The sequence below is a fragment of the Chelonia mydas genome, chromosome 7 (assembly GCF_015237465.2).
Source record: "Chelonia mydas isolate rCheMyd1 chromosome 7, rCheMyd1.pri.v2, whole genome shotgun sequence".
NCBI classification, from domain to species: Eukaryota; Metazoa; Chordata; order Testudines; family Cheloniidae; genus Chelonia; species Chelonia mydas.
This window is the reverse complement of record NC_057853.1, coordinates 1,845,237-1,858,502: the sequence shown is the minus strand read 5'-3', so window position 1 is coordinate 1,858,502 and position 13,266 is coordinate 1,845,237. Positions and strand designations below refer to the sequence as shown.

The following is a 13,266-nucleotide window of genomic DNA, read 5'->3' as shown; positions in this document are numbered from 1 at the left end:
GTTGTAATTTATTAAAGTCACATAGTATGGTTTCTGCTCCATGAGTGGATATGCACACAAGCACTACCGAAACACATTTATGGGTCCAAATTTCTCTGTGAAAACTCACATATGAGTCTTTGAAATTCACTTTCTGAGCTAGAAGTGTTGGAAAGCAAACACAAAAGGGTCATGAACATAGCCAAAGTGAAATCACTGAGGAATATTCATGGATATTTGTTTGCATTACTCATTATTGTTTGCTAGCAGCTTTAGCACTGGCAATATTAAAACTAGGAAACAGAAACCAGCCTGAACTTCCATATTTGGGCACTGATTTGCCTTAACCCTGAATGAAGTGAAGGGAGATGAAGGCATATGGCTCTTTGCAGGATCAGGCCCCTCAGTAAGCAATACATTAAAAGTTATTCAAATCCCTCTAGTTAAGAGGCTGCACATTAGGCACCACTGCAAGGTCCTTCACGCCACTTCGATTAGGCCATTTTAAAAACACGGTAGGTTTCCATTCCACTGCTCAGTGCTACACGTTCTAATTGCTAATGGGAAAGCACCACAGAAGGCAACCTACCCTTACTTCCTCTAACGTAGTGCGGTGACGTGGCTAATTCCCCAAGCACAGCGCTGAACGTCACTTACCAACTTCTACCCCCAAAAGGTTCAGTACAGGACTTCAGCCACAGCATGTGGAGATGTCTAAAGAGAGTTAGCTATTTAGACTCTTAATCCTAGTGCTCACCCAGATCATTATTTTCCTCCACAAAATTAATCAATGAAGAGGCAAAGAAATTGGGCTTCGTGGCATTTTAAAGGTTCTGCAGGTCTCGCAGCTCTTGAAGGCAACACTGTTAAATGGTAGGAGACCAACTTATGTGCTGTGTGACCCGACTCTGAAAGCAACTCAGACTATAGGCACCATTATACGACGTTCTCATTCACCAGTAAACTCTCTAAATGAGCAGTTTAGCCTGCTGAAAATACTCCCGAGGACGGAGCTCTGTATTTTGCCCATGAGGGAATCCAAGTTCAACCACAGCTATAGCCATGGCAAGGTGATCGGACCGTCAGCTGCAGTGTGGGTCTGTTTTTGGAACACTTTAGGCAGCTTTCGCAAAGATGTGCAACAAAACACTCCTTATTTACAATAAATAAAACTAATGGTCTCCTCCACATGTGTGGAATTGTACTTCTGTGATACGAAATATAAAATGTAGATGCTAAAAAGAAAAATAAATTGGGCACATAGTACAGCTCTTAATTCACTAGACCTTGCATAACAAGCAGTGCTCTAATAAATGCCTTGCTTAAGGATCCCTTAAAGAACTGCCGGAGTCCCAGGAAAGCTTTGAAAGGAGGACAGTTTTCTGAAAGGTTTTGTGGAGTGTTGGTTTCCTGCACTCCTCTCGTTCCCTCTCAAGGCCTGATCCAAAACCCACTGAAGTCAGTGGAAAGACTCCCATTGATTTTAATGGGCTTTGGATCAGGCCCTCACTCAGGTCAGACACCTTGGGATCCAGCTCCCTCTGCTCTCCCTTCCCAGCTCCACATGTGCACATACGGTACTTTTGCTTGGCTGGCAAGGGGCCTGTTGGGGACAGGGGTTCATGTTTGACACACTTCCCCTCTCATCCCCATTCACTTCCTCTCGGCATATCTCATCATCACAACATGCCACATTATCACACAACTGCACTGACTCGAACAGGATCCAGACCAGAAATCTAGAGGAGAAAAGCCTGACACCTCTGCCAGTCACCTCACCAATCAGTGCCCCCATGAAACTTTTGTCCTTAGTCGAGAATCAGGGAATGGGGAATACAGAACGCTGCTTCTGTAGCCTGTATTGTTAGGATACAGATATTCAGGCCTGTCTGTAAAGGCCTATACTCTAAGAATTTAGGTGTATTCTTATCACTTAGCTAGTTATAGAGGTACAAAACAAGGATCAAAATCAGTCTGCTTGTTTATAGGCCTTCTCTCACTGTGATAGTCTAAACGCCTTGTTCTTAAGTGAAGGCCTTTGGCTAAGCAGCAGAGGCAGCCATAAGCTGGGAAGCAACCGGCCACAGACTCACATTCCAAACTAGTCACATTGAAATAAGGTGCTAGTGGGCTGTTAGGCATCATTATCAGGACAGGATTGTATTCCCATCACCTCCAGATAAAGGGAAGAGCCTAAAAGATGTAAAAGGAAACTTAGTTTGATAGCATCCTGTCTGGTAAGAAATCACTTCTCAATAGTTGTGGTTGTGAAAACCCTCATTTCTGTATGTTTTATCTTTATGGCCCCCACTTTTCTATTGCTAATCTGTCTGGTTCTCTAATTGTTTCTGTTTGCTGTATAATTAATTCTGTTGGTTGTAAACCAGATGTGGGCAAACTACGGCACATGGGACTGTCCTGCCCGGCCCCTGAGCTCCTGGCCCAGGAGGCTGGCCCCCCTCCCCCTCAGCCACACCACCGCGCGGCACAATGCTCTGGGCAGCGGGGCTGCAGAGCCCGGCCTGACCCGGTGCTCTGTGCTGCGCGGCGGCCTGTCCTGGTGCAGCCACGCTGCCAGCCACCAGTGCTCCAAGCCACGCGGTAAGGGAGTGGGGTGTTGAATAGAGGGCAGGGGAGTTCAAGGGCATGGATAGGGGTTGGGGCGGTCAGAGGGCAGGGAAAAGGGGGGTTGAATGGAAGCAGGGGTCCTGGGGTGGGGGAGCAGTCAGGAAGGAGAGGGGGGTTGAATGGGGTGGTGAGGGGCAGTTAGGGGCAGGGGGTCTGGGGGAAGGGGGCCAGGCCATGCCTGGCTGTTTGGGGAAGCACAGACTCCCCTAACCAGCCCTCCATACAATTTCAGAAACCCAATGCAGCCCTCAGGCCAAAAAGTTTGCCCGCCCATGGTGTAAACCAATTAAGGTGGTGTGATATAATTGGTTAGATAACCATGTTACAATATGTTAGGATTGGTTAGTTACATTTCAGTAAAATGATTGGTTAAGGTATAGCAAAGCAGAACTCAAGTTTTACTCTATAGTCTGCAGTCAAATCAGGAAGTGGGGGGGGAGACGACTGGAATCATGTTTTGCTAAGGGGGGGGGGAATGGGAACGGGAACAGGGACACAGGCAAGGCTCTGTGGTGTCAGACCTGGGAAGGGGACACTGAGGAAGGAAACTGGAATCATGCTTGCTGGAAGTTCACCCCAATAAACATCGAATTGTTTGCACCTTCGGACTTTGGGTATTGTTGCTCTCTGTTCATGTGAGAAGGACCAGGAAAGTCAGCGGGTGAAGGAATAAGGCCTCTAACATGTATCTTCTTTCTAAACAATGTTCTTCAGTTGTGTCAGGTTCCCGCCCCCCCATTAGGTCATTTAATGGTTTGGTTGCACACAGAAGTGGAAAAGGCATATTCCTGGTGAAAAATCAGAGACCCAAGCCCCCCTAACTTTCTTTATAGCTAATATTTGAAGTGCCAAAATTATATTTAACCACTCCAATTAATGCAAAATTAGATGGTCTTTTTATACCATCCTGTATGTATTCAGTTTACAAAAAATACATTCTTAAATGGTGGCAGTACTAAGAATGCCTGAAACAAATCAGAAGTATCAACACAATTTGCATGCCACAGCACTTTTTGATTAGCACAAATGCAGGGACAATTTGCATAGAATCAAATATGTTATGGACTAGATCAAGCAGCCAAGAGCACAATGTCAGAAGGATGAGTGGCATATGATAGGGTGTTCACACTGGAGATGACACAAAAGCCAAACACACATGCTGAAACTGACAAAGCATATTTCAGTTTAAATCCACATCAATGTCAAGACATGAATCTAAGTAAAAAAAAACCTAACTTCATTTCACAAAACAAAGATAACTATTTTCTAAACATCTATCCATTTGGGAAAGGTAGAACTGTTCCTTGCATTTTCATCTAATTCCTTTTTTTTTTTTTTTTTTAAAAACGCATTCAAATCTTGGAGGGAAAAACCCCAACCAAAACATAAAATAAAAGTTGGCACACCTGGAGGATAACAACAACATTTACTTCAATACAGAGCATACAGTGGCATCCCAGTATCCTCAATCCAGCAGAACTGGAAGACCGAGTCCTTCTTAGAGAGGACATAGTTAATAATTCTCAACATATTCTGAACTTGACAGGGAAAAAACCTCTTTACTGAAGTTTGTGGACTACAGTGTCTTTTAGAAGGTCAGTTAGAACGAACCAACCAACCAACCAACCACACACACACTTCCCTAACCAATTAATGTAGCCTAGATGTAAGCTAACGCCGTTCAATGCAGCAGGTTCCTTGGACCAGAAATCAGGTGAGCTAGTCACTACTGCACAGGTAGTCGGTATCGATGTTTCCTTCTGAAAACGGATCGTATTAGCACCCTCTAATAATGCTGCTCCTCAGTGAGCCTTACACTTACATTTCAAATGTCAGTGATGTATTGTGGGTTAATACTTGGACGTGCAGCTAACACTTGGGAAGTACAAAGATGATACAAAACGGCTGAATCACAAAACAGAGCACTCCAGAGCCAGCAGACTGGATCACCAGAAAGCAAAGCACGTTTGTGAAATAATGCAAGGTCCAGAGGATGTCTGGAAAGTACCAATCAAGGTAGGATTAGGGTAGTGCAGATTTAGACACAAGCATTTGTACTGTGTGGACAGATTATCTACAGAAGTATTACAGAGAAATTTGTTAAACAAGAAGGCTTTGTATGTTACAAGCCTATCTAGGATGCTCAGAAGACTCCAGCTGTCTGAACTTTTGTCACTAGAAGGTAAATAAATGTCATCTGTACATTTTTATGGCCAGTCCTTGTCCTTTAAACTCTATCACCCTTAAGGATAGAATAGATCATCTCCCGCCCTAGAAAAACTCAACAGAAGACAGACCAACACTGCAATGGCTCTTTCGCTTACCTGCTGTAGAGGGTGGAGTAGGGGACGATGGAGATGTCAGAGGGGAACTGGCCCCAGAGCCTGCTAAACAAAATAAAAACCCAGTAACTACAGCTGTGATTTCAGGATTCAACACAGTAACATGGGCCTTCGGAAACAGTCTGATTTTACTGACTACTTCCACTGAAGTCAATGGCTTAATTCCCACGGACTTGAATGGGTACAGAATCAGAACCTGTCTCAACTGATGAGCTGCACAGTGTGGATGAACAGACCAGGCTTGACAAACATCTCAACACACACTCAGAATTCCCCAATGGGGAACACTTCTTTTCAATAGCAGGCAGGCTGTTTAGACTAAATGCTGTTGGATTTCAGAGACTAAATTTTGCTCTCCTTTTGGTGCATGCCACCCACTGCCTGCAGACTCTGACCCCATCTCTCCTTCTAGGAGAGAGTTTTCTAGTCAGTTGCTATAGCTTCACCAGTTACTTTGGTAGCTGACTGTATTTCACAATGAATTGCTTTCTGGAATAGTTACACCCTTTAAGATGGGCACTTCTTCCCCTTGCAAGTCATTTTAGTTAACAGAAACTGGCTGCACTACTGGACAGTTCAGCAGGTGACAGCTTACCACACAGAGCCCTCTTCAGGACTGGACACAGACGCAGAAACTTTTTTTCCCTGTAGCTCATTGATTCATTTTAGTAACTTCTTATAAAGAAATATAAATGTCAAGAGTGTTTCCATGTGAAGGACGAAGTATCCAATGGATTGACTGATCAATGCTATTGTAAGCAACCCCACACCTTCCATCCAACGCTCAGAGCACTGAGAGGTTTTCACCTATTAATAAAACTATAACTACCAGTGACAATGTTTTTAAACCCACAATTTGACCATGATGAAATAACCAATAACTGTTCTATGTATTTTAGGCATTCATATAGCCACTCATCGGTTTTTCTTATTTAGCTCATTTAAAGTTACTGCAAATCAACTAGCGGTCAGCATTTAACTTCTTGTCAACTGTCTAAATGGGCCATCTTGATTATCACTACAAAATTTTTTTTTTCTCCTGCTGATAATAGCTCATCTTAATTAATTAGCCTCTTACAGTTTGTATGGCAAATTCCACCTTCTCTGTATGCATATACATATCTTCTTACTATATGTTCCATTCAATGCGTCCAGTGAAGTGGGCTGTAGCCCATGAAAGCTGATGCTCTAATAAATTTGTTAGTCTCTAAGGTGCCACAAGTCCTCCTGGTTTTTTTGCAGATACAGACTAACACGGCTGCTCCTCTGAAACCAATACTAGGATCAGCTTGTAATAGTCTGTTAGTATACAGTAGAAAATTCAAAGTGATTTTAGGTTTTCTAACGAGCATGTAATTTGATTTTTTTTTTTAAATCCAAGAGAGAGCGCTGTAAACCTGTTGAAAGGACCCTGTTAGTTACCTGAATTGTTTGAATTGCTGTATTTTGCCGAGCGTTCTTCCCCGCTTTCGAAGGCTGAGAGCTTTGACTTCTTTAAGAATCAAGGAGAGAGAAAAGACAGGAATAAACAGCATTTCCCATTATTTCACTGCGGCCCTTACCAAGATGCCTTTGACACATGAGGATTTGCATCAGCCCCCAAGGGGTTATTATAGCATCCAGGGATCACCAGTGCTTTATCCACTCTTCCCCGGAGCGTACTCCTGCTGTCACAGTCCTATTGGCCAACTCTGCAGCAGCTAGGGAATCACCCATTGCTGGGGAATATCCCCAGCTGCCCACTTTGGGCAGCGATATGGCCCTACTGCCAACCAAAACAAGGGTCAGGAACTGGTCCTCAAAAAAAAAAAAAAAAAAAAAAAAAAAAAAAGCCAGAGATGCAGGAAATGCGCTGCAGATGCAGGAGATAGCTTTCCCATCCCCCGGCAGAATGCGCGAAGGGGGCAGGCTGTTCTATGCACTTTAGGCATTCATATAGCCACTCATCGTTTTTTCTTATTTAGCTCATTTAAAGTTACTGCAAATCAACTAGCGGTCAGCATTTAAACATTGCTGCACAGCGCATCGCCTGTCTGCATACGTGAAAACAATCAAAACAGATGTTCTCTCTCTCTCTCAGAAGTGTTCCTGTAGGTCATGGGGGTGAGAGCATATCCCCATTATGCTCTCATTTCCTCAGCACATACTACACTAGGAATGTACATACTTCTCTACATGCCAGAAACTCGTGTTAAACAATCCCATTTACCTTTCGTGCCAAGATTTTTCTTTTCTTTTTCTCTTCCTCCGAACCATGGTGAGACTGAGCTCTTGTCAGTCTTCTATGCTGGTGAATCTTTAGAATATGAGAGAGACAGAGACCAAAACAGCCCACATGAAATGTACAAAACTTTTATCTGGCAACCTCAGAGAAGGGGAAACACTGGAGAAAATACTCAAGTGGCTTTGAATTTTTAAAAAATATTTAGATCTTTGCTACTGGTTTGGGGCCCAAAGACCAGAGTTAAAATAAAGTTAGATTTATAAACGTTTAGGGAACGTTTTGGGAGCCACTCACTGTGGAAATTCCCCTAAAGACAATGGCAGATCCATGCATACAACAGCTGCACAATCAGGCCATGGCTCCTTTACTAGGGAGTGGAGGGGGCATCAAATGTGCTGCAAAAACAACTGTGTTCCAACAATATTATTGTCCACCACATGGACTGGATAGTCTTCCTCTAAAAAGCATTCAGAGATCATACATCTCATGCTGATCTCCTCCTCAGCTAGAAGTGGGCCTGTAACAAAACCTAAGACAAAAACATTCCCAAAATTTGGGAAGCTTGGATCCGATCCTAAGTTTTACACCTGGTTTCCTTCCCTATAACACACTGGGGGGGAACCCTGATTCAGACACCCCAAACTTCAGAAACTTTAGATCTGGACTTTCTGACTCAAACTAATCATACATTTCAACAGCCCTTTGAAGACTACTAAATTAATATTCAAGGATCCAAAATAATACAGTCGATTAAGGGCACCAATTGCACTTTAATTTTTAAATGTAAGCTAATAAGAAAATATAATCGCCAGATTTCCAAATTGTCCTCCAGTTTTTCCATGTATTTATCTGCACGTGCAAAAGCCAATACAGTGCACAAAAATCTATCATGTGTGTCTCTTTCATGCCAAAGTGTCAGAAGCCAGGAAGTTTGGCTTCATGCTGTCAGTTAGCCATTTTAGCTTATATAGTTTTTAAATATGATAAAGTTAACTAGAAAGACAAACAAGTTTTTGTTTTAGATTTTAAATACTCTCATGTTCTGTCTTACATTGTACAGCGTACCTTTAAGACACCCAAATATAATTCAGTCTAAAAAGAATCTGTTCTAAAACTGTTTCTTACATCTACTGCAATAGTCTCACAGGCACACTTCACCTCAGTAAGATTTATTAAATCTACTGATGAAAATCTTTAACATTTCACCATTTGTCATATAATCTTTGGTTTAAAAGATGAAGGGAAAAGAATGTCTGTGGGAAAACCATAAAGAAATGCAGATATTACCAATTTCTGTTCTTCAGTTAGTCTCTTTTCTATGCACTCCTTGGCAGTTTTCAATGCTTCTTTTAACTTAGTGGGAATCTGGTAAAGGAAAGGGAAGAATCATGGTATGGGATGTGCCAAGCAGAATTAACACACAGCTTCACTGCCAAACATCCACTTTTAATCTGAGGTATTTTTCGATCTATGATAAGGCCCCAGGTTCTAACACTGATTGTTTAATGAAGATAACTGTGTATCCACCTAGACCACATGGGATTTCTGCAAGCACTGCTCCCTCCAAACCTGGCTGCAAGCCTCAACAACAGGAAAAGAATATGGTGTATGATGGAGGAGTTAAAGCCAATGTAATCTAGCAGCCGTTCAGATATAAGATGCTTCAGATCGGACTGTGGACTAACTGATGGTTTAGAGTGGTTCTGTTGATTTCTTATGGGAAGGTTCTAGATCAGTGGCAAGGAGATTGCTCTCCCATGCAATCCTGCAGGAGTCTGTTCTCGCCATTGCTGTCGAAACACACGTGGCAAGTAGTTGGTAAAAAGACATGGCGCAAGAGCTATATTATGTTACTCGTGCTTTGAAGAGATTGTTTGTCCTGAATCTCCTACAGAACTTTATGAAGTTCACATTTGTTCATCTTATAACCAAGAACCACCAAAGAAAATTTTGCTGTTTACTTCTCTTGTCCACTATGTACAAGTAACTTCTTTTCTGAGGGACAGTTTGAAGCATCTGCAGAATTCAGTGCTAAGTAGCCTCCCCCACCATCCCTAAACCCTGCGTTTGCTTTACGTTTGTGTCAGTGTTCCTAGTAAGGAACAGCAACTGCCATCATCCTTAAGAAAATCTAATGAGTAAAAAAAATACAAGTGCTCCCAGGGACATGTCAATGAAGGAATCCAACGAACAAGCTCCCTTGTGAAGTGCTGCTGAAAGAAACAGCAGCACTGGTGTCTTGGCAGCCTTGAACACAGCCAAGTGTCTTCTTCCCCACACATCATACACCCAACCCCACATTTCGGATGGATAGCACCAAGGCCCAAAGCCAGACACATAACCACGCAGTCAGCAGCAATTCAGGATACGCCAGCGTCGTTCACTTTTACCTTAAACTGTGGTTTCTCGGAATTCGTTAGGAGAATATCACTGAATAATCTGAAAGGAAAGAAAAGTTCAAGCTGGTGTGTTATTTCCAGGAGACAGATAGGATCAAGAAGAGAATGCAGCGTTACCACCACTCCCTCCACTGCTGCTTATTCTTTGCACTAAAACAAAGTGGGTGAGGTAATATCTTTTATTGGACCAACTTCTGCAGGTGAGAGAGAAAAGCTTCCGTGCTCACACAGAGCTCTTCTTCAGGTCTTTGCACTGGCATTTATATGGTGCTTGTCATCCAGAAGGGTCATAACGTACAAATAGCAATCCTCCCTGACACGTAGCCACCTCTGATGTGGAACATAGCAAGACTAGCTAACAGCTTTAGGAGGAGACCAAGAGAAACACTTTGATAGTTGAAACATGGTAATTTTAGTTAGGCAGAATAGAATCTCCCAAAGCCAACTCTCCCTTTGCTTAAAATGCCATAACAACTACAGGGGTCAGGTATTTGGTGGGGGTTTGTACATTGCATCTAAAAGATCACTCCTCTTTCTGACAAGAAGCTCTCTTTGTACAGTCATTATATGTTATTATTCAAAACACTAAAGAGCATGGAAAACATCGGAGTAAAGCTTCACATTTCCATTTACCTTGTAGCCCATAAGATTATTTTGCTAATTATATCCTACTAATCCAGCCAGCTGTAACAAATATGTTTCTCTTTCTGAATTAATCCATTTCATATATCATTCTTATATTTTATCAGTATTAATTCCTATGAAATTAGGATGTGTTGAGGCCTATGATAGGTATTTCCTAATAATTATACATAGAATAAGTTTTGCTGAAATGCAAGAAGCCTAAAGATCAGCTAAATAGCTAAAAGTATGATCAGTTAAGAGTAAGTCAGCATAAAAGATGGCAACCTTTCGCACAGATAGAAATGGTCCCTGAACTTTGGGGAACCTAAGGGGAGGAACTACACTCAACCCTGAATAGATTTATCCACCGTCTGCAACCGGTTGGTAACCGAAAACCTGGAAGTCGCCAAGAGAGCCTAGGTGGGCAGTTTTTGGAGTGAGACAATCCTTAATATGTAGAGAGTAAGTGTCATAATCCGCTAAGATATAGGATAAGGGGACCCATACATTTCTTAGGGTACAGAAACAAGATTTGTGTATAGTAGGTTGGGCCTGAATTATATAGCGTCAAAAGAAAAGGAGTACTTGTGGCACCTTAGAGACTAACCAGTTTATTTGAGCATGAGCTTTCGTGAGCTACAGCTCACTTCACCGATGAAGTGAGCTGTAGCTCACGAAAGCTCATGCTCAAATAAACTGGTTAGTCTCTAAGGTGCCACAAGTACTCCTTTTCTTTTTACGAATACAGACTAACACGGCTGTTACTCTGAAACCTGTCAGTATATAGCGTCAGGATCCTATAAAATACCATGTAAGGACATCTTAGGGAGCTTTTTCTTTTCTTTGTTCTCCTATATTCTGTAGACTATCCTTTTAGCTACCTATCATTCTATCTTCCATCACGCTATCAGCTCAGCTTGTGTAGTATAGTATAACAACTCAGCATTCCGAACTATTGGGACCACCGTGTTATTGGGCATGCCAGGAGTAAGGCTAGTCCTTCACCCCCTATTACCGGGTCCTCAAGGAAGGGTGTGAGTATGTTAGGTTAAGGTACTTATAATAGGAATGTTACCAGGAGTTTTGGAATTCTTTTACCGTTTTGCAGTCATAAGTTTCATAGCACTTATTATTCTTTTGTTAATCTCAATAAAGTATTTATCAATTTGGTATTGTCCTCAGTATAAGTTTTTTTGCCAAGCACCCCAAGAGTCCTCTCCTGATATAGAGCTCGGAGTTCTTGGACCCTGTAGTCTGAATTGGACAAGAACCTATAAATCTTTTGGTCGGATGTGATCAGTGGCGAGCCATAACTAACCCATAAAATTCAGAACAACCACCTGGATTTTAACCCTCCAGTTAAAGTAACTGAACAAGGGAAAAATGTTTCACTCAATCCCACTAGACAGCAGCAACAATGCAAATGATTAACCCTCTCTTCTCAGAGCACAAGGGAAGTACACTAGAGGGCAATGTTAGTCTGAAACTAGAAATATAACATTTCTAGCTACTTTCTATTTCTTTGAGAACACACTAGAAAGGTTGTCCAGTGAAATGTCAGAGTTAAATCCCCCATGACCGATAGTTTAGAATTTTGACACTACTGCAGATTACCATATGTTTACGCAAGTGATGAACTTATCCAACATCCCAGATCCAGAGTAGCAGCCATGTTAGTCTGTATTCCCAAAAAGAAAAGGAGTACTAGTGGCACCTTAGAGACTAACAAATTTATTTGAGCGTAAGTTTTTGTGAGCTACAGCTCACTTCATCGGATGCATGATGATGAAAGCTTGTGCTCAAATAAATTTGTTAGTCTCTAAGGTGCCACAAGTACGCCTTTTCTTTTCATCCCAGATCCAAACACTCAGGAACAATAGTAGGCAGAAAATTCAGAGAAAGGTGTGATAAAGTTGTCAGAGCCCCTTTAAAACCCACTTGTGCATTTCTTTTTCCCCTCCCCTGCTTTTTAATTATGTGCCTTTGCCAAAATTAAACAGACTCTTTCTACAGAACAGTATTTTATTTAAGGAGAGAAAGGTTTATTTTTATTGTATTGGCATATACATGAACCCAGAACCTACACATTCCAAATCGTGCTGCATGTACACATCAGGTCAGACTGGACATGGATTATCTTCTCTAACTCATGACCTTTATAAATTCTTACACAGATACCATTTCCCTGTTGTCAGATTTCTGTTCATTTCCTCGCTCCCCCTCAAATAAAAAAAGACAGACGACAAAAGACAAGACTGCAGTGACCCTTTCCCACCAGAGAATATGGAACTCCATAGCACACCCCAAAATGTATGGCAAACTACGCACTGTGGGACTAGTCGACAATTCTAAAGGACAGAACATTACACTTCTGCCCACTCCCTATTTTGACCACGAATGTTGAACAAAGCAATAAAATCTACTTTGTTAATCACATCGCAGGCTCGCTACCAGTCAAATCTATTAAGGATCACTTCTAGAAAGAACAGCAACCCACAAAGTTCTGCATCTTAGATGTTTTCTTATCATCCCCCCATGTACTTTTGCATGTGTTCATAACTGATGGCTGGGCCCTTTAAATAATCACAGCAACATGCTCTATACATCGGGCTTATGTTTTTCAGTGTTAATTCCTTCCACTTTTCAGGATTTGTTTTTAGCAATTTGAGTTTTATGTAGAGGTCCAAAATCAGAGGTTTTCAGGGCCCTCTCTGTATACCCTAAAATAAGTATGTATAGAATGCAAATGTTATATATTTACTCATTACAGTCATATATACTGTAATGAATTATCTCCTGCAATGTTCCCTTGCATACTTTAATGTAGAACTACTTTAAACAGCACTACGTTAAAGTGCACTAGGGAACATTTAGAGTACATCAGCAGGATCTACATGGACCAATTAACATGCAGCACATTAGTGCGCTTTAGAAATCTCACCCCAGTGCTCCACACAGACAAGCCCTTAGACACAAGTAACCATTTCCAGGGGGTTTTTTTGAAATGCCAATTTTTTCTTTTTTAAATAAAATAAGCAGTGTTTTACAGGTGTTTTCAACTTTAATCAGC

The 13,266-nt window shown here is 41.7% G+C and overlaps 1 protein-coding gene across 5 annotated transcripts in view; it reads right to left on the bottom strand.

The window, feature by feature from the left end:
* Positions 1–13,266, bottom strand: part of PXK (PX domain containing serine/threonine kinase like) — a 54,038-nt gene that overhangs the window by 8,485 nt on the left and 32,287 nt on the right. For 3 of the 5 annotated variants that reach the window (XM_037905562.2, XM_037905560.2, XM_037905564.2), the window contains 5 exons: positions 9,564–9,612; positions 8,461–8,538; positions 7,159–7,245; positions 6,372–6,441; positions 4,932–4,994 (listed from right to left, as the gene is read on the bottom strand). In XM_037905562.2, coding sequence (XP_037761490.1) covers positions 4,932–4,994; positions 6,372–6,441; positions 7,159–7,245; positions 8,461–8,538; positions 9,564–9,612 — 347 coding nt within the window. The remainder of the gene's footprint in view (positions 1–4,931; positions 4,995–6,371; positions 6,442–7,158; positions 7,246–8,460; positions 8,539–9,563; positions 9,613–13,266) is intronic. The other 2 variants (XM_037905561.2, XM_037905563.2) reach the window with 1 other exon arrangement.